Below are 23,903 nucleotides of genomic sequence, written 5' to 3'. Positions count from 1 at the left end.
GGGGTGAGCCGCCCCCCTAGGCGCTCCGGGGCCCTCGGGGCGGGGTCTGTAGGGGAGGGGTGGCTGCCAAGCCGGGGTCCCGGTTGCTGTGAGTAGAAAGCCGCCCCTTCCGGTCCAAGTTCCCCCGACACGGGGCGCTTCCGGGACACGCGAGCCGCCTCAACTTGTGGCCTGTGGGTCCGTCCCGTCGCGGGGGCACCGGGCGGGCACGTCGGGCGGTCAGCCGCACAGCATCCAGCTGCTCGCTCGCTGGCTCGAGGACGGGCAGCTCTCCTCGCCGGGGTCTGTGCTGTCCCCCAAGGGAGAGAGGGCAGGCCACTCGCCGTCAGGGACCGCCAGAGGAACGGGTGGGCGAGCGCGTGAGGGAGGGTGGAAGGCGTTCGAAGCGGGGCCGCCCGCGGAGCCCGGGCCCTCTCCCTCGCCGCCCTCCCTCGGACCGCGGGCCCCCGTGCTGGCCGTGCCCAGGGCAGCCCTGCAGGGACGCGGGCGTGCCCGTCGGTGCCGCAGAGGAGGCTGGGAGCCAGCTCTCTGTTCCGGAGTCGCCGCCGGCCCCGGGTCTGAAGTGGTTGTGTGCGGCTCTAGTTGTTTTCGGTGTGCTTTGGGCCCTTCCTCGGAGGGAGAGGCACTTTCACAGCCTTAAAAGACCAGTTTTCCTTGTGTTCGATCTAATACTTTGAGGTGGCAAAGGGGATCTCTGTACGGCGGGAGCTACTTCTCTCTCATGTGGGACCGCCATCTCCTAGGCAGTAGGTCAGTCCCAGCGGGCGGCCACTGAGCTGATCATACGGCAGCTTAGGGCCACCCCCCCCCCCCCATCCCAGCTTTGGCTCTCTTAGCCTTTCTGGCCTTTTGTGTGCGCGTAGGCACACTAGGGCCGCCCGTGGGGACTGCATAGAGCGAGGGGGGAGAGTGCACGCTCGTGCTCGGGCGCTGTGCCTGTCCACCGCGGCTCTTCCGTGGCTTCGTGGAGCTTCGCGCTGCTCACGTGCCGGGCGCTGGCCCTCCCGTGTGTGGCTGAGAGCCTCTGTGATTGTTAGCGACCCGTACGCAGCAAGACGTCGTGGGCTTCGTGCTGGCCGTTTTCTGGCTCATCTAGGGTTTTGCGCTTCTTCCAGCCTTTTGGGTTTTCTTTCACCACTTTAAGAAGAAAGCTGTCCCTTTCACGTTTGCGTGTTTGCAGTAAAAGTATATGAAGTGGGAAGTTCTGTCCTCTCGACTGAGCTCCTCGCCAGGCACCTCTCTCTGTCCCTACGCCCCCCCCCCCCCCCCCCCCGCCCCCAGTTCCTGCCGCCTGCCTGGCATCCTCACACCGTGCGTGCGTTATGGGGTTTCACCTCCCACTGACTCCCTGGAAGAGGCGTGGGCGGGGCGCACACGGGGACAGACCGTCCCTGCACGGTGGCTCTCAGGCCCATGGGCGCGAAGTGGCTGGCGGAACAGAGGCGGAAGTAGTCGTCTGGGTCGGTCAGGGTCCCTCCAGCACGAGCAGGCTCGGGTCTCTCACAGTTCTGGAGGCCGGGAGTCCGAGGTCACGGTGCCGGCAGGTTCTGTGTGCGGTGGGGACCCACTTCTCACTCTATAGGCGGCCCTCTCCTCACCCTGTCCTCACACGGCAGAAGGGAGGAGGGAGCTCTCTGGAGCCTCTTTAGAAGGCACTAATCCCACCCCTGAGGCTGCACCCTCCTGACCTGCTCGCTTCCTGAAGACCCTCCTCCCAATACTGTCACCTTGGGGTTAGGTTTCAGCACAGGCATTTTGGGGAGACGGTTTGTAGCAATAGCAAAATCAAACTTTGAACTGGTAACTAAAGGTTTTCTTCTGTTTGTTCTCTTTTTTTTGGCTGGTTTCAACTTCATGCATTCGTGTCTGGTTTTCTGTAGAATCTCATCCTAACACAAGGGAGGTCTTTCGTTTGTTTTTTACATGTTTGTTTATTTATTCCGAGAGAGAGACGTGTGTGAGAGTTTACTTGGCGCTGAGTTATTCTGCTAGGGGTTAAAATCCCAGCGTGCTCAGCAGCGAGTCGACTCCTCCACTGACCCAGGTCAGGACCTCAGACGGGTCTCTGGTAGTCACCTCATGCATCGGGACCACGTGGTGACTGTCCGACCTTTGCGTCCCGTGGCGAAGGTCCTTCCTGCAGATGACCCGGCGCAGGTTCTCGAGCAGCTCTTGAGCAGAACCGGTCAGCGCTGGGGGGAAGGCGGGACGACGGGCTCGCTGGCAGCACGCGAGAGTGTGGAGCCGGAAATCTCCCACGCCCGCTCTGGGCCGGCCGGTCCCTGGGCCACCCCAGCGCGGTTCCCGCCCTGCTCGGGTGACAGGCCCGTGGCTTTATCACCGCGTGCCGCGGAGCACTACATCTTGTTCCGATGGGGCTAGTGTTCTGCCCGTTGAACTTTAAGGGCAACGTAAAATGGAAACAGAAAACCTTTTTCTTTAAAAATAGGCGACTGTTGCGATCCCTATCAAAATCCCAGGGATGGTTTTTGCAGAAATAGAAAAAGCCATCCTAACAGTCAGACGAAACCTCAAGGGATCCTGAACAGCCAAAACAGTCTTGAAAAAGAACAGAGCTGGGGACTCACACTCGTTCACTTCAAGGCCTACTACAGGGCCGCTGGAGCCGAACACCACGGTGGAGACCGGCCGAGAGATGGGCAGAGAGACGGGGCAGAGAGACGGGCGTAGAGACGGGGCAGAGAGACGGGCAGAGAGACGGGCGTAGAGACGGGCAGAGAGACGGGGCAGAGAGACGAGCGTAGAGACGGGGCAGAGAGACGGGGCAGAGAGATGGGCGTAGAGACGGGGCAGAGAGATGGGGCAGAGAGACGGGCAGAGAGACGGGGCAGAGAGACGGGCAGAGAGACGGGGCAGAGAGACGGGGCAGAGAGACGGGCGTAGAGACGGGGCAGAGAGACGGGGCAGAGAGACAGGCAGAGAGACGGGGCAGAGAGACGGGCAGAGAGACGGGCGTAGAGACGGGGCAGAGAGACGGGCGTAGAGACGGGGCAGAGAGACGGGCAGAGAGACGGGCAGAGAGACGGGCAGAGAGACGGGCGTAGAGACGGGGCAGAGAGACAGGGCAGAGAGACGGGGCAGAGAGACGGGCAGAGAGACGGGGCAGAGAGACGGGGCAGAGAGACGGGCGTAGAGACGGGGCAGAGAGACGGGCAGAGAGACGGGCAGAGAGACGGGCAGAGAGACGGGGCAGAGAGACGGGCGTAGAGACGGGGCAGAGAGACGGGCGTAGAGACGGGGCAGAGAGACGGGGCAGAGAGACGGGCAGAGAGACGGGCGTAGAGACGGGGCAGAGAGACGGGCGTAGAGACGGGGCAGAGAGACGGGGCAGAGAGACGGGCGTAGAGACGGGGCAGAGAGACGGGGCAGAGAGACGGGGCAGAGAGACGGGGCAGAGAGACGGGCGTAGAGACGGGGCAGAGAGACGGGCAGAGAGACGGGCAGAGAGACGGGCAGAGAGACGGGCAGAGAGACGGGGCAGAGAGATGGGCGTAGAGACGGGGCAGAGAGACGGGCAGAGAGACGGGCAGAGAGACGGGGCAGAGAGACGGGCAGAGAGACGGGGCAGAGAGACGGGCGTAGAGACGAATGCAATAGAGTCGAGAGCCCGGGAAAAACCTTTGTGTATGTGGTCAAATGAATTTTGATGCAGTTTATCACCCGGAGAACAAAAGCTAACACTGGAGCTTTCCCCCGGGAATCTGAGGCAGGTTTCGTGGGATCTGTTCGTCCATCTAGAGGTGTTTACCATCTGCGTTGGCTCTTTTCAGGAACAAAAATCGTGCCCATGGGTGGGCCCCACAGTGCAGGAGGCTGCTGGTGGCCTCCGTGGGAGGGAACCCCTGCTTTTACAGAGCGCCCTCCACCAGCCCAAGTCGCCTGTCTTTCTGGCCCCTTTTCCTCTGGTCGCCCAGGCTCAGTCCTGTCCCGGCACAGACCAGGGCACCGCGTGCTGCCGTGTGTGCCGGACCCCCCTCCACCTGGATGCCCCGCTCCTGGGGGCGGGAGGTCCTCACGGGAAGGCCGGTCTTGGTCTTTCCCTGCCCCCTGCGTGTTTCTTGCCCTCCCCTCTGGTCTCCGTGAGCGCCCCGGGGCTCCTGGCCCGATGGAGCCTCTCCCTTGGCTGCGCCCTGCTCTGTTCACCTCACCTCTGCTGCGGTCCGTCCTTGCAGCGAGGCACCTTGGCTTCCTGGCCCCGGACCCCGCTCCCAGCCGTCACCACACGTCCTCAGTTGAGGCGAGGATGAGTGCCAGGTGGGGCCACGGCTGCCAGGTGCCGACGAGGACTGTGTCTGGGCGGGTGGAGGGCCCACCCGGAGCAGGGGAGGAGCCCTAGGACAGGGCCGGCAGTGCCGTCATTTTACAGTCCAGCCTCAGCCCTTGGGGCGAGGTCGGAAGAAGCGTGGAGAGGGGTGTGACAGACAAGGCCCCCTCGGGGCGGGGCGCGCCTGAGTGAGGAGAGGGCCTGTCAAGCAGTCTCCTCTGACCGGTCTCCCTGGGGAGCCCCAAAACTTCCCGGTGGCAGCAAACTCTGTTGTGATAGGACCTCTCGGGGCAGGAGAGCTTCTGGCCCGGAGACCCCGGCCACAGCACGAGGGCCACCATCTGTTCACTGCGGGTATTGCACAGAACACTCCTGGCACCTGCTGACGACCTCGTGCCCTCACCCGCTTCTCACGGTCCTTTCCTGTGCGAGGCCCCGAGAGTCTGGGGGCATGAGGAGTGGCCAGGCGTGCCCTGACCTCCCGCGTTGGGGCAGCCAGGGGTGACTGTGAGTTGAGTCACCCCTATAGAGAAAGCAGGTGTCAGCAGGCTGCCTGGGTGCGAGCTCCCCTTCCAGGACCTTCCTCGATGGTTTCTCTGGTCAGTTGGCACATCCTTACCGGACGATGATCCTGAGGGCCATGGAGACGGTCGTGAGCAGTCACATCAGTGACCTGGACAAGGACATGGCCAGGGCTGTCATCTTCCTGGCCTCCAGCGAGATGACCAGGGTGAAGGTATGGGGGGCACCTGCCTGCTCGGGGAGGGGAGCTTCTTTCCTAGGACTTTGACCCGAGCGCATTGGGAACGTGGGCTCGCATCTGGCTGCCTTGGGCCGGCCGCCCCTTCCTGCACACTGAGTGCCCTGCTGGGATGGGGAGGCCCGCCCATAAGTGTAGAGGTGGAGCTGGAGCAGAGACAAACTTCTGGAACTCTCAGGGCAGATGCAAGGGCACCGGTGCCGGCCCCCCAGCGTGAGGAGGACGTTGCCAGGCTCTGCGCGGGGCCGGCTCCCGGTGGCAGCACTTTCCTCTCCCTGCAGGTGGAGGGGGCAGGTGCTCGGCTCCTGGGGGGAGGGGGGAGCAGGGGATACTGGGGGAGGGGGCTTGGGAGAGTTCTCTAGCAGGTGCTCACGGGGAGCCTGAGAACAGGGCACGACGTCCCATTGTTGCTTCTTGGGCAATTTCAGGGTGAGGTCCTGTGTCCCTTGCTTGATCGGGGCATCAGTGCACGTTTTCGGGGCGGGGGGTACAGGACTTGGTGTGTGACTGGCAGCAGGCTGCCAGCAACGTCCTGGTGGCTGTTGGGAAGCAGTTCATCGGCCTGGTGATGGAGGAGGTGCTGAGCAAGTTCCAGCCTGGGGCCCTGCCGCACTACTTCGTCGTGCAGACCCTCGCCAACCTGGCGGCTTCCAACGGTAGGTTCCACCTGGTCTGCCCCCACCGGCATTCTGGAGCGAGTGGGGGGGGGGGACCTCTCCACCACCCGCCCCGGGCCGTGTGGCCTGGGGGCGCGGGGCGGGCGCACGGCGGCCAGGCCAGGTGAGGCGGGGGTTCCCTGACGCCCCCCCCCCCATTTTGCAGTGTTCGGCATGGTGCCCTTCCTGACGTCCATCCTGAGCACCATGCTCCCCATGCTGGGCATGGCCAAGAACGATACGATGAGGGTGGCGTTTTGCTGTGGTAAGACGGGGTCTCCGGGGCGGGGGCTGGGAGCCGCCTGCCCACCCCTTGGGTCTGGGGAGGGTCATGAGTCCTCTGGGCGGCGGAGGAGGGCTGAGCGGCCCTGGGTGGCTGCGGACGTGTGGGCGGGTGGGCACTGCTGCGGGGGGGACTCGGCCTGGGCGTCCGGCTGCTTCTGTCCGCTGGCAGGGGCCCCTGTACCTCACAGCGCGGTTCCCCGAGGCCGGGACGCTTGCGGGGGTGCGGGAAGAAAGCTCCCCGGAGCCGCAGAGACTTCCCACATCTCTCCCTGCTCAGTACCGGGCATCTCCGAAAGGGGTCCTTCCTCCCCTCCCTCCCGGGTCTGCTGCCCTCTGTGCACTCAGCAGGGACGGCTTCTCAGGGCGGGGTCCGTGCACGGTGTGGAGGGGGTGCGGGGGGGATGGCTCCTCACAGCGGGCCCTTTGAGGCAAGGGAGGCGTTCCTGTTGGGAGGAGGGCAGAGGGTCCTGAAGCGTGGAAGGTGCCGTGGGCGGCTGCGCCCACATCGCGTGGCTCCCTCTGGAACGCCCGCAGCCCTGGCACTGAGTGGGGAGCAGGGCTCCGGTTAGGAGGGTCCTCGGTAAGGGAGGGGTGTGGTGACTGGACAGGGTCAGGGCACCTGGAGCTCAGCCGAGCTCGGGTACTTGCCGGCCGGCCTGCTGCCCCCACTCCCTGCCGTGTGCTTGGGGGCGCCTGGGGCCTTTCACAGCAGCATACTGGAGCCCGGGGCCCTCGTCCGCCCCGCTCGCGGGGGCTTCGGATCCTGGGGCCCCGGGGAGGGGCTCCAGCTCCTGCCGGCCGTCCTTGCGGCCCCTCGCTCCCATGTCCCTTGTCCCTGCCACGGCCTCCTTCCTGTCTTCTTCTCACGCGCTCCTCCCACCGCGGGTGATGGCAGACTCCCCGGGTTAAACTGTAGGAACCCTCCTTGACCTGGTTTCGGGTAACGAGAATTTTCGTCAGGGTCCTGGGACAGCTGAGCCGGGGATTCCCACCGGGCTGAATGGCAGAGCAGGACCCAGAGGTGGGGCGTGGGGATGTGTTTGCAGGTGCTGGAAGCAAGGGGGGGTGGGGAGCTGGGAGGTCACCTAGGACGGCGCATCCAGGCTGGAGGGGGAGTAAGGAGACCCCGCGTCGCAGCCGAGGGCTCCTCGGGAAGGACGCAGCTCCATCCCTGCAGCTGCGAGCGGGGGGCCGGCCCGAGGTGCCGAAGAACCGACCCTTCTAATGCCACCGACGGTTTTTACCGCGTCCGCGTCCGTCGTGTGTGAGCAGCATTCGCTCTGCGCCGGACGTGCTGTCTGCGGGGCACGCGGTGCTCTCCGCTGACGGACGCTCCCCTGCCTGCCGTTGGAGGAGGAAGCGGCATGGTGGGCCGTGAGGGGGCCGAGGCCTCCCGTGTCTGCTGGCCCGGGGCCACGAACAGAAGTTGGTGCCCCAGGGTCCTTCCCGGTTGCGTCTGCTGACGCTGTGGTTGGAGGGAGAAGAGCCAGAACGCCCGGAGGTGGAGACGGCGTCCCCCGGACAGCCGGTGCGCGGCCAGCCTGACCACACCGTGTGGCACTGACGGCGGCCCCGGATTGCTGCCCGCGACCAGCGTCTCCCAGAGCGACGGCGGCAGCAGCATAAACAGAGCTCCAAGACCTGGGCGAGCAGACAGTCCAGGGAGAAGAAAACGGGCACAAAAGACCAGGCATGATGACTCCCTCGGGGGGTGAGGTGAGAGCAGGGCGTGTTGCCGGGAAGTAGCCGCATTCAGGGAGTTCAGCTGAGCTTCTCAGGGTCAGAGAAGCGACGACAGATGGCAGCGAGAATGGAAGAGAAGGTCGAGGAATGCCCCAGAAAATAGAGCAAAAACGCGAACCTGGAAAACGGGAGACAGAGGGGGAAGGGGTGGCAGGCCAGGCCATGAGGCCTCATTCAAGTAACAGATGCCCCGGAGCTGCGGCTTCCAGAAGGAAGGGACCTCCCAGCGTCCACACCAAGACACTTTGGTGGGGAAAGTGGTCCGAGAGGACACAGAGGAGTGGGACGGCCTTCTCCCCCGCCGGCACCTTGCCCACGGCTGTCTGAGTGGCGCGGCCCTGTCGGGCGTGGCCGGGGGAGACCCGGGGTGCCGGCAGGAGGTAGAGGTTGGTCGGTGATCCCTGCCTGGAAAAGCGGAAGGCCCCGAGGGAAACGAAGCTGGTGTGAAGTGAGCTGGCCGCCCCGGCGTTGTTAGCAGGGGGAAGACCAGCCGTGCGCGCTTCTGGAGGAGAGGGGCCGGTATGCGAGAACTGCCCTTCTACCCCAGGTGTGTGTGTGCATAACGGATCAAAAAGTAAAACCTAGTAACAACCTGGGGGGCTCGCTTCCTGCTTCCAGCCACTCCGGCAATAGAGTGGTCCGTTTTCCTGAAACGCCTCGCTACAAGGTGCCGAGAGACGCAGGTCCGTGAGCGGCCTCCTGACTACCGAGCTCAAGGAGGCCAGAGCGTCGGGTGGACAGGGAGGAAGAGGGCCGGGGCTGCGTCCCTCCTCCAAGCAACAGGGGCCGTGCGGCAGGTGGGGACGCGAGGCCTCCTCGTGCTCTGGTGGGGCCGGGGTCTGCCTGGGCTGGACCCTCCGAGAGCCCCTCCTAAGCAGAAGGGCGGCCGGTGGCACAGGAGTGCTCCCTCCGGGAGGCGATTTTCTTCTAAAAGTTGTTGGGGCGCCTGGGTGGCTCAGTCGGCTGAGTGTCCGACTGTGATTTTGGCTCAGGTGCCGATCCCCGGGTCATGGGATCGAGCCCCACATCTGACTCCGCAGTGAGTGTGGGGCCTGCCTGGGATTCTCTCTCCCCGTCTCTCTCTGCCCCTCCCCTGCTCGCACAAGCACTTGTACACATGTGAACTCTCTCTTCCTCAGAAAATTTTTTCTTTAGCTTCTGTGTCTTGGGAACTTGTGGCTGATTGCCGTCACATACACACAGGAATCAGGCTTGTTCTCTCTGTCGGACTGGGGAGCCCCGGCTGAGAAGTTAGCTGTGTAAGTGGCCCGGGTGAGAGCCGTGCTGGGCAGGGGCTGGTGCAGTGCCCCGCCCACCCCCCCAGCTCCTCCACTACCCTGCCCTTCTCAGGGCTGCGTGACAGGGGCCTGGCCTCGCCTCTCTCCTCTTATCCCCGTCCTTTCCTTTGGCCCCGGGTTCAGCCCTTGCTGACCACTCGTAGGTCTTCATCTGTGCGCAGACTTGCCCACCTGGATGTCCCCAAGCACAGCCACTTTCGTAGACACCACTGTCTCGGCCCGCCCTGCCTCAGCCCGACACTCTGCACCTTCAGTGCCCTCCCACGCCCCCTGCACCCGGGACTTCTGGGCACAGCGACCCTTGCAAACTGTGCGTTATTTGTGTCTGTCTGTGAGGGGTGAGGTGGGCACAGCACCTCCTCTTTTTGCCTCGCGGCGGGCGCTGTGAACCGAGGCCGTTTGGGGACGTCGGTGTCTGTGCCAGGTCTGTATGGCTGCTGTCACACAGTGCCACTTAGAAATGCAGGGCGCCTGGCCAGCTTGGTCGGTGGAGCGAGTGACTCTCGATCTCAGGGTTGTAAGTTCGAGCCCCACGTTGGATGTAGAGATTACTTAAAAATAAAATCTTTGAAAAAAAAAGAAAAAGAGGAGCGTATTCTTACGGTTCTGGAGGCCAGAAGCCTGAGATCAAAGTGTTACTCGGAGCCCTTCCTCGGGGCTCAGAGAGAGACTCTGTTCCTCGTCCCTCCCCCAGCATCTGGAGGTGGGCCCCAGACTGTGCCCTGCTGTCACTCTGCCGTCTTCTTTGTGGTCTGTGTGCTCTCTTCCCGAGACACGGTTGTGTTGGATTTACGGCCCACCCTACCCGACACGGTCACATCTTATGTAGTTATCCCTGCAGAGGTCCTCGTTCCCAGAAAAGGTCCCTTCCTGAGATTCTGGGACGGACGTGGATGTGGAGGGACCCTCCATGCCGGCATAGTCCCGGAGCCCCGCACTTAGCCCCGGTCTCAGGAAGGTGTCCTGCGGGGGGGGGGGGGGGGCGGCGTTAGAAGGGGCGGCGGTGCAGGCGTATTACAGCCACCCGCCCTGTGGTAGCTCTGCAGCACTTCAGCGAGAGCACCCTGGAGTACCTGGCCAACCTGGACCAAGCCCCAGACCCCACGGTCAGGAGGGACACCTTTGCCACTGACATCTTCAGTGCCTACGACATCCTCTTTAACCACTGGCTACAGAGCCGTGAGGCCAAGGTATAACCTCTGCAGTCTGTCGGAACCCGTGGCCTCACCCTGCCGGCTGCCGTCTCCCACCCCTGAGCTCGGCCCACCTCCACGAGGCCTGAGCCTCGTGTGCCGTTTTGCAGGCTTTGGGGGAGGGGACTGCGGGGAGCGGGGTGGAGACAGCTATGGACACATGCTTCCCGGTGCCCGATCCGTGTCCCCTCCCCCACCCCCCACCCCGGCTCGGGAGGCGGGAGCCTCTTCAGGGAGTGGAGGTGTCCTGTCTGAGGTCTTCCCAGAATATGGCTTGTTTCCTGCCCTCCGACCCCACTCTGCCCGGAGGCTCCCGGACCGTCCGGGTGGCGGGCTGAGCTGAGGCGTGACGAGTCCCCTGTGGGTGTTGCCTTCACGGCCTCCCCGGCCTGGCCACCGTCCAGACCCTGGCCGTGGTCACTCTGACCTCTCTGCCTTCGGACCCCTTTCGGACCCCCTGGTCACAGGGTACCCGGGGTTTCCTCGTTCCGACCCTGGGTTCTTGGTGAAGGCCTCTTGCCTTTCCGCTCGGGGCACCTCCCAGCATTGCCGTGCTGGTTTGGACGTGAGCATCATTTGCTGTTTCCTCGCAGCTCCGGCTCGCCGTGGTGGAGGCTCTGGGGCCCATGAGCCACCTGCTGCCCAGTGAGAAGCTGGAGGAGCAGCTCCCCAAGCTGCTGCCGGGGGTCCTGGCCCTCTACAGGAAGCACGCCGAGACCTTCCACGTGTCCAAGGTGCGCGCCTGCACGCCGCGGCCTGTGCAGAGCTCTGTCCACCGACCGGTGCCCACCTGGCTCAGGTGGGAGGGTGTGGACACCCGGGAGGGGAAGCGCAGAGAGCGCTGTTGGACTCAGTGGTGGGTGGGGCCCAGGCACGTTTCTCCTCACTGCCCTGCCCTGCCCAGGGCACCTTCACCTTGGCCTTACCCCAAGTCCGTGCCGCCGTTCTGAGCCTTCTCCTCCTGTCTTTGTTCTTGACGTGGAGGTAGGGATTCCTTATTTGAGCCCTGAGGTGGGGTCTTTGTGGCCAGGAGGTGGGGCTGGGGGGTTTGACATAGGCCCGATGGCCTCTCTCCTCCCCGTCTTGGGCAGAGCCTGGGCCAGATCCTTGAGGCTGCGGTGAGCGTGGGCAGCCGCACGCTGGAGGCCCAGCTGGACGCGCTCCTGGCTGCTCTACACGCTCAGGTAGGATGCGCAGGGGGCAGGACCAGGGGACACCGTGGGACAGGACGTGGAGGGGCCGGGGGGGGGGGCAGGACCGGGGCGGGGCGGGGGGGGTCGCACCTGAGATGGGGCAGGCTGGGGCTCCTGGGGCGGGTACAGGAGGGCATGCTGGGGGGAGGGGCGCTGGGGGCAGGGCCCCTGGGACAGGGGCCCTGGGGACGCACCGTGGATGGGGCTGGTATGGCAGGGACGGGGGTTCTGGTCTGCTGAGGCTTGCAGGCAGCAAGAGTGGGATGGGTGGTCCAGCCCAGTCGTGCGGAAGCCAGGGTGTTCTCTGAGTCGTGGGTGTGGGCCTAGCTGAGAAGAGAGCCTGTGGGGAAGAAGGAGTGATGGTCTGTGGAGAAGGGGTTACAAGGGAAACACAAGTAGACCACAGCTGAGAAGGGAGATACTCGCCTTTCTTAGGGCTGTCCCTTCGTGTCTGTCTTTCTGTTGGGTTTTGGGTTTTCCCATATTGACCTGTAGCAGTTACTGACGGTCTTTTATTGTTCACGTAAAATTCTTGTTCCTACTTTGTCTTTCATCATTTGACTCCATTTATGGTATCTTCTGCCTTGCGAAATTATTTAATTTTTACATCATTACACGTCTGTCTGTTACGTTCTAACGTAGGTTTTCTTACAGTTAGAAGAGCCTTTTGAATTCTGCAAACTATTTTTCAGATTCTCCCATTTTCCATTATACTTGTATAGTTTAATCCATTTGGAATTTATTTTAGGGAAACAGTGAGAGTCCAGTTTTATCTTTTTTCCAGATGACTACCCTTTGCACCTCTTCTGTTGTGTAACCAAGTGTTCTAAAACTTAGCGTCTTAAGGCAGCAACCGTTGTTATCCACGGTCACTACCGGCCAGGGGCCCAGGCCCAGCTCCTCTGCTCGGTTCTGGCTTGGGGCCTCCCGTGGTCACAGCTTGAAGGCTCGACCGGGGCCAGGGGGTCTGTTTCCACGATGGTGCCCTCACCTGGCCGTGCGCTGGAGGCCTCCTTCCTGGCTGGTGGCTCTCTCCCTGGGCCGCTTGAGTGTTCTGGCCGCTCGGCAGCTGGCTTTCCCCGGAGGGAGAGCTCCCGGGGAGCAGGTGGGAGGCTGCTGCCGTGCCTTCTGGGACCCCCTGAGTCTCCACAACGGGAATAACGAGGAGGTGCCCGGGAGCCTGGGGCCGGGCCCTGGGGCCAGCGCCTGCACCCACCTTCCCCGCCGTTCTCTGAGAGCTAGCAGGGTCCAGCCTGTGGCTCTGGGGACATGCTCTGCACTGTTGGTCACCTCTTTGTAAGATGGGCTGTCCCGAAGAATTGCCATTGAGCCTTTTGTGCAGAGGCCCTGCTGTCATGACTGTGACCAGGGGGACTGGGATGCTGGGGGTGGGGGAGGCGGGGACCTTCCATGTCACCTGCTGGGACGCAGGGGACCCCAAAGACACATCTGCCCACAGCTTCTTCAGTTTTTGTTTTTGTTTTGTGTGTTTTTTTTTTTTCTTTTTTCTTTTTTTTTAATAATTTTGGATGAACCAACGCTAGGTGTTTTGGTTTCTAGTACTTTCTATATTCTGGAGATTAATGTTTTCCTGCCTGTGCCCAAAGGAAGTGGGAGGCTGTGTCCTGGCTGCTGGTGGGAAAAGGCGGTTTGAAGGGGCCAAGACTCTCTTCCCTGGAGACCCGAGGGCCTCTGACCACGGGGGCAAGTGCATCCCTGTAGCCCCATGAGAAAGAGCCGGAGCGAGCCGACCGGCCGTGGGGGAGGTAGAGGCCATGAGACCTGGGTACCGTAGGAGGGACCTTCCCTCCCGGCTAGCTGGGCCGTTGGGAGACGGCAGCATCCCCTGTAACTGCTGCCGTCTGTCCCTTGGAGCAGATCTGTGTGCCCGTGGAGTCGTCCAGCCCTCTGGTGGTGAGCAACCGAAAGGAGGTGTTACGCTGCTTCACTGTGCTGGGTAAGCCGGCAGCCCACGCGGGGCCATCTGCGGACACGAACGTCTGCTCACGTGGGGGCCGGTGGACCGCTCGTGTGCAGGGGGTGGTGGCAGCTTTGGGCGTGGGTTGGAGGTGAGGAGGCTTCGGCGTGTGGGCTGCAGCCCCCGGGAGGACCCCGGGGCTTGCAGGTGCCAACAGTGAGCAGGGAGCAAAGATTATTACAAATGATTATTTGGCTCTGTGCTTGCCCGGCAGCGTGCTGTTCGCCTGACCGCCTGCTGGCCTTCCTGCTGCCCAAGCTCGATGCCAACAACGAGAGGACCCGCGTGGGCACCCTGCAGGTCGTGAGGCACGTCATCAACTCAGCTGGTGAGTGGCCACTGTGGGGCAGGGCCTGAAAGAGGCAGATAGTGACCATCTTTTGGGTGAAAGGATCTTGCTCCGATCTGTGGACGTTGGCCTTTGATAGGTGGCTGTGGACGCCGGGGCTGGGCCAGGCGCTGGCCGCTCACCCCCAGGCCCGATGTCGTTGTCTGTCACGCCTGCCCCTGGGGGGCGGGTGCCGGTCAGGGACACGCACTGGTGATCTGTGTCCTGGGTGCGGGGCTCTGTGAAGGGTGCGGGCCGGCTGTCCTGCAGAGTGCCTTGCGATCTGTGTGTGTCTGGCTCCCTCACAGTCACATGGAAGGGTTCAGCCTTCCGCTTCTAAGGTTAATCTAACCAGCAACAGCCTGGACATTTTTCACACCCGAGCTTGTGTTTTTCCATAAGTTTTGGTCGGTAAACACTGGCCATGGGCCACGGTAGGCCTGCAGCCTGCGTTCAGACAGCCCAAGCTGTGAGTGGATTTTTCACGTTAACAGGTCGTAAGAGCAAAGAAGGATATGACAGAGGTCACATATGTTCCTTGAAGCCTAAGATAGTTTTGTTTCTTTTTTTTTTAATGTTTACTCATTTTTGAGAGAGGGAGGGAGAGAAGGAGAGTGTGAGTGGGGGAGGGGCAGAGGATCCAAAGCAGACTCCGAGCCGTCAGCACAGAGCCTGACACAGGGCTCGAACTCAAGAACCGTGGGATCATGACCTGAGCCGAGGTCAGACACTCAACAGACTGAGCCCCCCAGGCGCCCTGGCCTAAAATAGCTTCTGCTTGGCCCTCTAGGGAACACGTATGCTGACCCCTGTCCCGCGAGGTTCACTGTGGGTCGGTGCTGGGTCACACACAGTGCCTGTGGACCCGGGGCACATCTTATGGAACTTGGAACGATGCCCCTTGGGAAGAGGCAGGGACACGGGAGGACGGTGGCAGCCGGGGCTGCGGCCCAGAGTGTGCCGCGAAGCCAGCAGCGCGCCGACTCGTGGGGGAGGGCTCCTGACCTCGGAGGACGGTGGCGGCCACACAGAAAGTGCAGTGCACCCTCGCCTGGTTCCCGCGGCCCCCACACGAGCCTGGTTTCACTGATCAGGAAGCTGAGGGTGAGGGAGGTGGAGGGACCTGCCTGCCGCTCGGGCCGTGGCCGCTGTGTTGGTGGCGGGACTGGGCGCAGGCGCAACAGCTGCTGTGCGTTCAGATGCTTGGACTTCCCCGCGACTGAGGGCGCTGCCCGTCCTTTGCCGATCGCTCCGCGGCCTTCGTGCTCTCAGACTTTCTTGCGCTCATGGGTTTTATTTGTGGGTTCCCTCTCTGGGCATTTATGTGCATGTGTGTGTAAAGAAATAGACTTTCTAAGTCTCAAATGACACCGTTCAAAAGCACGCTTTCTCACTCTGTACTATACCTTAGAGAGTTACTAGCGTCAGTGTGCTTTATTACTTGTATTTTTTTTTTTTAATTTTTTTTTTCAACGTTTTTTTTATTTATTTTTGGGACAGAGAGAGACAGAGCATGAACGGGGGAGGGGCAGAGAGAGAGGGAGACACAGAATCGGAAACAGGCTCCAGGCTCTGAGCCATCAGCCCAGAGCCTGACGCGGGGCTCGAACTCACGGACCGCGAGATCGTGACCTGGCTGAAGTCGGACGCTTAACCGACTGCGCCACCCAGGCGCCCCTATTACTTGTATTTTGAAGTGCAAGCCCCGTACCAAACAGCACACGCTTCTGCCGTTCAGCTTAACGAGCCTGTGAGGCCCCGGCCCGGCCCCGCAGGCCTGGAGCCCCGGCTCGACTTCTGACATGCGGTGCAGATAGGATCCTAGCACATGAACTACTTCGTCCCTGGCTTCCGGCCCTCGACACTCTGTCTGTGGACGTGTTCGTGTGGCGTGGCCCACTCCTTCCCTTTCCGTGAAGTGTTCCAGGGGGTCAGTCTATGCTCCACCGCCCCACTGCAGGCAGGTGACGGGCTGTGTCCCGTGGCATCTGTTGTCATGCACGATGCTACCAGTGACGTTTGTCCTGTGCACATTCAGCTGAGTGCGCACCTAGGAGTAGAGTCTCGTGTTGTAAGGTACGCATATGCTCAACTTAGTGGATGAAGCCATTCTGTTTAGGGGTGCCTGGGTGGCTCAGTCAGTTGAGCGTCCGACTTCAGCTCGGGTGATGATCTCACAGTTCAAGAGTTTGAGCCTGCATTGGGCTCCTCTGTCCCCCCCTCTCTCTGCACCTCCCCACTCGTTCTCTGTCTCTCTCTCTCTCTCTCTCAAAAGTAAATAAACGTTTAAAAAATTAAAGAAGCAAAATGCTGTAATATGACTAAAAAGTTGGGGCCGTAGTTGGATTCCCAGGCACTGTGGTCTGGGAAGCCGTGTCCTGCGTGGGTGGGCTCTGCCGTTCCGTCGGACTGGCCACACGTGAGGTTCCTGCCTCTCGCTTTCTTTCCTTGCTGCATTGTCCCTTAGCCTCGGTTACTGTCACTGAGAAATCTGGTACTCGTTTTCCTCGCAAGCGATTTGGTTTGTTTTGCCTGGATGTCCAAAGGATTTTTATTTTTTTATTCTAAATCCAGAAATTTTATTGACTGTGTTGGCTGTTCTGGGGCGATATTCTGCCCACGTCTGTGAAGTGCCCTTTCGGTCCGTAGTTTCCGATCTTATTTTGTCTTGGGATTTTTTTAACAGGCTTTCGATACTCAGCTGTTTCCAGACTCCTCTTTAGTGCCCTGTCAGGTGTGCTGTGTTCTCTTTGCCTCTTTGCCTGCCTTCTGTACTTTTTACATCAAATGCTTTCAAGTATTTTGGCCTCTGGTTCCTGTTTTGTTTTTTTCTTCAGAATTTCACTTTCTAGGCGTGCCTGGGTGGCTCGGTTGGTTGAGCGCCCAGCTTCGGCTGGAGTCATGATCTCGTGGTTCGTGGGTTCAAGCCCCATGTCGGGCTCTGTGCTGACAGCTCAGAGCCTGGAGCCTGCTTCGGATTCTGTGTCTCCCTCTCTCTTTCCCTCCCCCGCTCGCACTCTGTCTCTCTCTCTCTCTCAAAAGTAACTAACATTCAAAAAAAAGATTAAAAAAAAAAGAACTTCACTTTCTAATATTGAGAACAAATTGCATTCAGTAAAATGCACAAATCTCGGGGCGCCTGGGTGGCTCAGTCGGTTGAGCATCTGACTTCGGCTCAGATCATGATCTCACGGTCTGTGAGTTCGAGCCCCATGTGGGGCTCTGTGCTGACAGCTCGGAGCCTGGAGCCTGCTTGGGATTCTGTGTCTCCCTCTCTCTCTGACCCTCCCCCACTCATGCTCTGTCTCTGTATCAAAAATAAATAAACATTAAAAAAAAATTTTTTTTAATGCACAAATCTCAAGTGTACAACTTGGTGACATTTTACATGTTGTTCAAGCATGTGACCGTTACTCAAACTGTGGAATGTTTCCGAAACCCAGAGTCTCCTCGTGGTTGTTTTCAGACAGAAGCACCTCTACCCTAAATTGATTCTGCCTGTACTGGGATTTCATGTAAATGAGTTCACTATAGCAGGTGACCTTTGTGTCCGTCTTCTCTCACCAAGCATGATATTTTTGAGATATATTCCATCATGTCTTGTGAGTAAAACATGTTTTTTTGTTAGTGGGTATGGATCGTTCCTGGTTTGGGGAGATTATGAAGAAGGCTGGTGTGAACATTCTTGAATGGACCAGTGTGTGGGCGTGTGCGCTCATACCTCCAGGTGTGGAATTTCGGGGCCGTGGGACAAGTGCATGTTTAATATTCCTGGAAAGGCCATATGGTTTTACCCGATAGTCACGCTCAGCCCTGCGCAGTACATGGGGCGGGGGGGGGGGGGTGCGGGGCAGTCTGCGGCAACCCCGGCTTCCCGGCCCACTCCGGCCGTGGCCCGGAGTCTTCATTTTCACCGTGTTGGTGTCTGTGTGATAGCGGTGCCTCTCCACGGCTCGAACTGGAATTTTCTTTTTTTTTTTAATTTTTTTTTCCAACGTTTTTATTTATTTTTGGGACAGAGAGAGACAGAGCATGAACGGGGGAGGGGCAGAGAGAGAGGGAGACACAGAATCGGAAACAGGCTCCAGGCTCCGAGCCATCCGCCCAGAGCCTGACGCGGGGCTCGAACTCACGGACTGCGAGATCGTGACCTGGCTGAAGTCGGACGCTTAACCGACTGCACCACCCAGGCGCCCCTCGAACTGGAATTTTCTAAGAGTAGAGTGGGTGAGCATCTTTCCGTGTGCCTGTTGGCCTTCAGATATCGTTTTGGTCCAAGTCTTCTGCCCATTTTAAAACTGGGTTTTTTTTTTCTTATGGTCATGTCTACGAGCCATTTGTCAGATCCATGTAGATGGTGTGCCTCCTCCTGGGGTCAGCACCTTTGTGTCTAAGAAGACTCTGCCCTTCCAGAGGACGTGAAGATTCTCTCTTTTCTTCTAGGAGCTTTATTGTTTGAACTTGCACATTCGGTTCTTTGATTCATTTCTAATTAATTTTGGGGATGGTGTGAGCTGCAGGGAGCGAAGACTTATCTTCACATGGGCACCCTGTGGCCCCAGCACTGCTTGTTGTGCAGACTTTCCTTTCCCCGTCGTTCTAGTGCTTTCTGGACGTACTGGTCTTCTGGGGCTGCCTTAGCGAAGTACCGCCACCTGGGTGCCTGAGCCACGGTGTATTGTCTCACGGTGTCACTGTCACCGCGAGTCTCGGTGTCAGAGGTCCAAGTGCCAGCAGGGTGAGGGAGAACCTGTCCCAGGCCCCCGCCCAGCTTCCGGAGCTCCTGGGGCCCTTGGCATCGCCCGGCTTGTGGCGGCGCCGCCCTGACCTCCGTTTGCGTCTTCATCCCTGTGGGCACCTCCCTGTGTGCCTGTGTCCCAGATTCCCCTTTCGTGAGGGCACAGTGGTATTGGAGCAAAGGCCCACCCTACTCCAGTGTGGCCTCATCCTGACCTAATGAATCGTACCTCCAGGGACCCTATTCCAAGCAAAATCACATTCCGAGGTACTAAGGGTAGGGACTCGACATTACGGGTTAGCAGGTGTCTTTCAGGGACTCTTCTGTCCCACGGACCTCCCCACACCAATAGCACGTGCCCTGAATCGTTGTGCCTTCGTAGGAGGTCTTCTGGTCTGGGAGTGCACCGCCTTCAACTCTGTTCAAGACTGCTCGTCTCCATTAAAAAAATCTTTTCGGTATAAGATGGATCACAGGCAGAAACCACGGAATATAAACATATGACTTAATGGCTCGTTTTTGTTTTTTTTTTTTAATTTTTTTTTTAATTTTTAATTAAAAAAAAAATTTTTTTTTAAATTTTATTTATTTTTGAGACAGAGAGAGACAGAGCATGAATGGGGGAGGGGCAGAGAGAGAGGGAGACACAGAATCGGAAGCAGGCATCCAGGCTCTGAGCCGTCAGCCCAGAGCCCGACGCAGGGCTCGAACTCACAGACCGCGAGATCGTGACCTGGGCTGAAGTCGGCCACTTAACCGACTGAGCCACCCAGGCGCCCCAATAGCTCGTTTTAACCCAACACCTCTGGGGCACCTGGTGGCTCAGTCGGTTGAGTGTCCTACACCTGATTTAGGCTCAGCTCATGATCTCACGGTTTGTGGGTTTGAGCCCCACGTCGGGCTCTGTGCTGACAGCACGGAGACTCCTTGGGATTCTCTCTCTCCCTCTCTCCCTCTCTCCCTCTCTCTCTCTGTCACTCCCCCACTCATTCTCTCTCAAAATAAATAAACTTAAAAAAAATACAAACACTTCTGTATTTATAATCAGGGCTCTTGAACTGAACTCGTCACTGCGGAAGCCCTTCCCTACACCCTCCTGTTCCAGTAAGAACCTCTTCACCCACCTGATAAGTAAGTTCTCCTGATTGTATAGTAACCACTTCCTTGTAGTTTTGATGATCTATCACTGACATGTACACCCGAGGTTTAGTCATTAAAACAGTTGATATGTACATTTATGTCTCTTTTTGGACTGTGGCCATTTTGTTTATAATTGTTATAAAACACCCAAAATTTACCACCCCAACCATCTTCAAGTGTATACTTCAGCAGCGTTAATCCCGTTCCCACTGGGCAGCTCATCTCCTAAACTCTCTTCATCCTGCAAAATGGAAACGGTCCCCATTAAACAACAAGCCCCCCATTCAAGCCTTTTTGAAAAATGTTTATTTATTTTTGAGAGAGAGAGTACAGGGTAGAGGCAGAGAGAGAGGGAGACAGAGAACCCTAAGCCAGTTCTGTGCGAGAGCAGCGAGCCTGATGGCAGGGCTTGAACCCCGGAACTGGGAGATCATGACCTGAACCGAAGTCAGACGCTCAACCCACAGAGCCACCCAGGCGGCCCTTTTAAAAAAATCTTACACATTCATGGATTTTAACACATTTAATGGGTTTCGGTTCAGTGCGATCCATACCAGTGATGCTCACATTGTGTCACCTTTGGATCACGTCAGCCTCTTCCGAGTCGAGTCCTTGGGCATGACCTCAGGGTCTTGGGCGGCTGGTGTTCCAGGCTCATCTTAGATATTTCTTGCCCCAGACCTGGAATCAGCCATTTCTCCAAAAAGCCCTATGTCCTCAGTGAGAAACTGCCCTCAAAGACAGTAGTCGGGTGCTTGTTACTTCTGGGTGGTCACCGTTCCAGGCCTTTTCAGGAGATGGGACCAAATAGCGTGACCAGTAGAGACAGAAGGTAGAAAAGCCCGGAGTTTGTACTGATGTTTCCGGTTCCGCAGCCAGACGAGCGAGTCTTTCCATTTACTCTTTTCTCTTACATCTGCATCTCCTTCCTCCCATGAATCTGGTTCTCAAGCCGCGCAGAATTAGAACATTCCAGACGCCCTCGTCTTCCCTCGTGTTACACACGTAACTAACCCTAGAGGCCGATGCTGTCACCACTGATGTGGGTGAGCGCACGGCGGGTATTTTGCATGTACTTTCCTCGCCCTCCCTGTGCCACGGCTTTGTGCCGCAGCGCTGTCCCAGCAGGCAGCCAGCCCATGCCGTCCTCTCCCCTGCTCGGCCCTTGTTCGTCATTGTCCTCCTGGCAGCTTCTTCTTGCCCGAGGCCTATTCTCTGGCGGAGTCCACAGGGAAGGCTCGTGTTGATAAAGGTTATTTGTGCTTTTTGTACGTGACACTTAGTTTTGATGGTTATAAAATCCTTTGTTCACATTTCCTTGTCATTACTGTTTTCTTGTGACGTAGGGTTGCCAGGTTTATAAAAACAAGATGCACCAGATGTTAACATGGGACAGTCTTGCACTAAGAGATGATTTGTTGTTTATCTGAGATTCAGATTCACCTGGGCACCGTGTTCCTCTCATAGTCTATTCTGGCGCAAACACTTCTTGTTCAAGGCCAACGTTAACCTCATTCTCTTTCCTCTTGTGTGACGTGTGTGGGGTTTTTTTATTGTTTTGTTTCGTTTTCAGACATCCAGAGGGTTTCTTCTTTATTTCTAAAGTCCAGTAATTTTACTCGAATGCCCTGATGTTGGTCACTCAGGGTCAAGCACCGTGGAGAGAGCAGGGCGCCTCCTCTTGACCACGGCCTCCCCTCCGCTGCTGCCCCAGCAGCCCCTGCTCGGACTGTAGTGAGCTGTCTGCTCAGCCACCCCGGGTGTCCTGGAGCGGGGGGCTCCCTCCCCTGCACCCTGCCGGGCTCTTAGCTCCCATGTGCCTCCTTCAGAAGGGCCCCCGGACCCTGACTGCCTGTCCAGACCGGGTACCCCGTTGACGCTGTGCTTCTCTGCCTCTCGTCAGTACCTTGCGGGACATTAATACAGCTGGTGATGGTCTCATTCATTATCTGCTTGTGTCTCTTGTCCCCCCTGTTAGGACACACACTATTCGGGGGCAGGGCCACGTCTGCCTTGCTCTGTGCTGCTCTCTCAGCATGTTGCAAGGGCCTGGCTCACGGCTGGCCTCCGCGTAAACTCGAGCCGCGCGTCGAAGCTGCGGTGACAGCACTGTGTCAAGGGCCGTCATCTGCGTGGCAGGAAGATGGGGGGGACATTGTGTTCGCTCGCACTTTGATACTCATCTGTTGTTCTGAGCCTCAGGGACGTGGCACTGGATTGATGTCAGTCCTTGGCCGTGTCCCCACGCCCTTGAGCCCTGGTCTGTTGCCCCCCCCACCCCAATCCCTTTTCCTGCCACAATCTGTGCGATTTTCTATTGAGTGGTTTGCATTTTTTGCTCTTTTGTAACCTTTTCCTGAGAATGTAAAATGTGAACGAAAGCTCCCAGAGCACATGCATGGTCAGGGACATCTGGCCCCTCTGCGAGCCCCGAGCCCCGTAGTGGCACCCCACCCCTGCTGTGCGCTCCCGCAGTGCGAGGATATGTCACGCCCGTCGGGAGCATCACGTGGGGGAACCAAGAAGCTTCGTCTCGCGCCCTCACCCAGTAGGATGTTTTTGGTGTCCCCTGGCTGCCGTCGGTGCTGTGACCTAGCTCGTAGCCTGGACCGAGCCAGGCTTGCCATCCCGCGCGGACATCCTGGCTCCAGTGGACTTGTGCGGACCCTCAGCGTTCGCGACGGCACCCGGCCGGCTCCGGGTCTCACACGGGGGTCTGCGGTGCCTGGCCCTCTCTGTCTTTGCCCCCTGGGCTGCCGTCCCCCACCTCCCCGGCCAGCAGGTGGTGGGTCCGGTGGCATCACACGTCGGTGGTGGGGGCTTGGTCAGCTCTCCTGCCCACTTTTCTGTTGCTCTGCCTGTGTTTTCGTCATCGATCGCCTGGGCTTCTCTTGCGCATTGAGGGCACGAGGCCTCTGCTTGCGTGTTGTGTTTCTCTTCTCCGCCCCGGTGGCCACTTCGCAGGCCGCCTCCTGCCCTCCCGAGCGTCTGCGTAACCTTCCTCCGCCCTCCTGTGGCTCCGGCTCTGCTGTCCCGCTGGGCGTGCACGAGGGTCCTTTGCAGCCTCTTACCAAAGGGGCGGCTTGTCTCGCAGTTGGGTCTGGAGTCGTGTTTTCCCAGCATGTGTGGTGCGCGTCTCCTGCTGTTACTGCGTCGCGGGAGCCCACCCTCGCCGTCTCACGGCCGGCCGGTGCCATGCTTGGTGCTGGACGCGGGCGTGTGCGACAGGCACCCGGGCCAGAAGTGGCCCGGGAGCCCCAGGTTCGTGGTGCGAGAGGGGTCGGAGTGGAGTGACCTCTCTCCCGGGGTCGTCATGTGGAAGAAGAGTGCCGTCCCTGGGGCGCCCGGCTGGCTCAGTTAGCAGCGCGTGCAGCTCTTGATCTTGGAGTTTTGTGGGTTCAGGGCCCACATTGGGTGTGAAGATTATTTAAAAATAAAACCTTTAGGGGCGCCTGGGTGGCTCAGTCCGTTGAGCGTCCGACTTCGGCTCAGGTCACGATCTCACGGTTCGGGAGTTCAAGCCCCGCGTCGGGCTCTGTGCTGACAGCTCGGAGCCTGGGGCCTGCTTCCGATTCTGTGTCTCCCTCTCTCTCTGCCCCTCCCCTGCACACGCTGTCTCTCTCTTTCTCTCTCAAAAATAAACATTAATAAATAAATAAATAAACAAACATACATTTAAAAAATGTATATCAGGAAACAGAGGGTTATGTTGCTGCTTCTCAAGGTGGGGTCCTCAGACCAGCAGTGTGAGCAAAACTGGAAATGTGTGCACCTGCAGGTTTTACCAGGCCTGCTGGGACTGGGGTGCTGTTGGAGTCCCCGCCCTTGAACCTGGCTTGACCTGACTCAGTACACTCTTTCGCCTGCTGCCCTAAATTACCAATCTTCTAGCTTTTTATTGGGCAAAATAGTGTTATTTGGGAAGAAGGTCATTTGTCCCCCAGAAAGTGGGTGGGCTGTGCTTAGGCGCCGTCCCTTCCCCGTGCTGAGGGCCATGCTGAGCCGGACCCTGGTGATGAGGTCTTGGGCCTTGTGGGGGTGGGCGGGCTGGCCAGCCTCATCGTGCTGGGGAGACCGAGCCCTCTGCTGGTTTCTTGCAGCTTCTCAGATGGAAGTGAAGAAGCCCTTTATTCTCTCCTCCATGAGGCTTCCTCTTCTGGACACCAACAGCAAGGTAGACGGGGCACTGCCTGAGCTCCACCGCGAGAAGCTGCAGGAAGTGTGGCCGGGCTGGGCTGGGAGGTGTCACTGACCAGGCAGCAGCCCCTCAGCCACACCCAGACATCAGAGGGAGGGCACACCACTG

The 23,903-nt window shown here is 59.1% G+C and overlaps 1 protein-coding gene across 7 annotated transcripts in view; it reads left to right on the top strand.

The window, feature by feature from the left end:
* MROH1 (maestro heat like repeat family member 1) overlaps positions 1 to 23,903 on the top strand; it is a 63,571-nt gene that overhangs the window by 12,102 nt on the left and 27,566 nt on the right. For 6 of the 7 annotated variants that reach the window (XM_032591977.1, XM_032591975.1, XM_030303554.1 and 3 more), the window contains exons 4-12: positions 4,890 to 5,021; positions 5,539 to 5,701; positions 5,868 to 5,966; positions 10,066 to 10,217; positions 10,814 to 10,954; positions 11,312 to 11,404; positions 13,292 to 13,370; positions 13,606 to 13,719; positions 23,698 to 23,771. In XM_032591977.1, coding sequence (XP_032447868.1) covers positions 4,890 to 5,021; positions 5,539 to 5,701; positions 5,868 to 5,966; positions 10,066 to 10,217; positions 10,814 to 10,954; positions 11,312 to 11,404; positions 13,292 to 13,370; positions 13,606 to 13,719; positions 23,698 to 23,771 — 1,047 coding nt within the window. Of the gene's footprint in view, positions 1 to 4,889; positions 5,022 to 5,538; positions 5,702 to 5,867; positions 5,967 to 10,065; positions 10,218 to 10,813; positions 10,955 to 11,311; positions 11,405 to 13,291; positions 13,371 to 13,605; positions 13,720 to 23,697; positions 23,772 to 23,903 lie in introns of those variants that run through there. The other variant, XM_032591978.1, reaches the window with a different exon arrangement.

Source organism: Lynx canadensis, chromosome F2 (genome assembly GCF_007474595.2).
Source record: "Lynx canadensis isolate LIC74 chromosome F2, mLynCan4.pri.v2, whole genome shotgun sequence".
Taxonomy (NCBI): Eukaryota; Metazoa; Chordata; class Mammalia; order Carnivora; family Felidae; genus Lynx; species Lynx canadensis.
The sequence above is the reverse complement of the archived record's forward strand: the minus strand, read 5'-3'. Positions and strand labels throughout refer to the sequence as shown.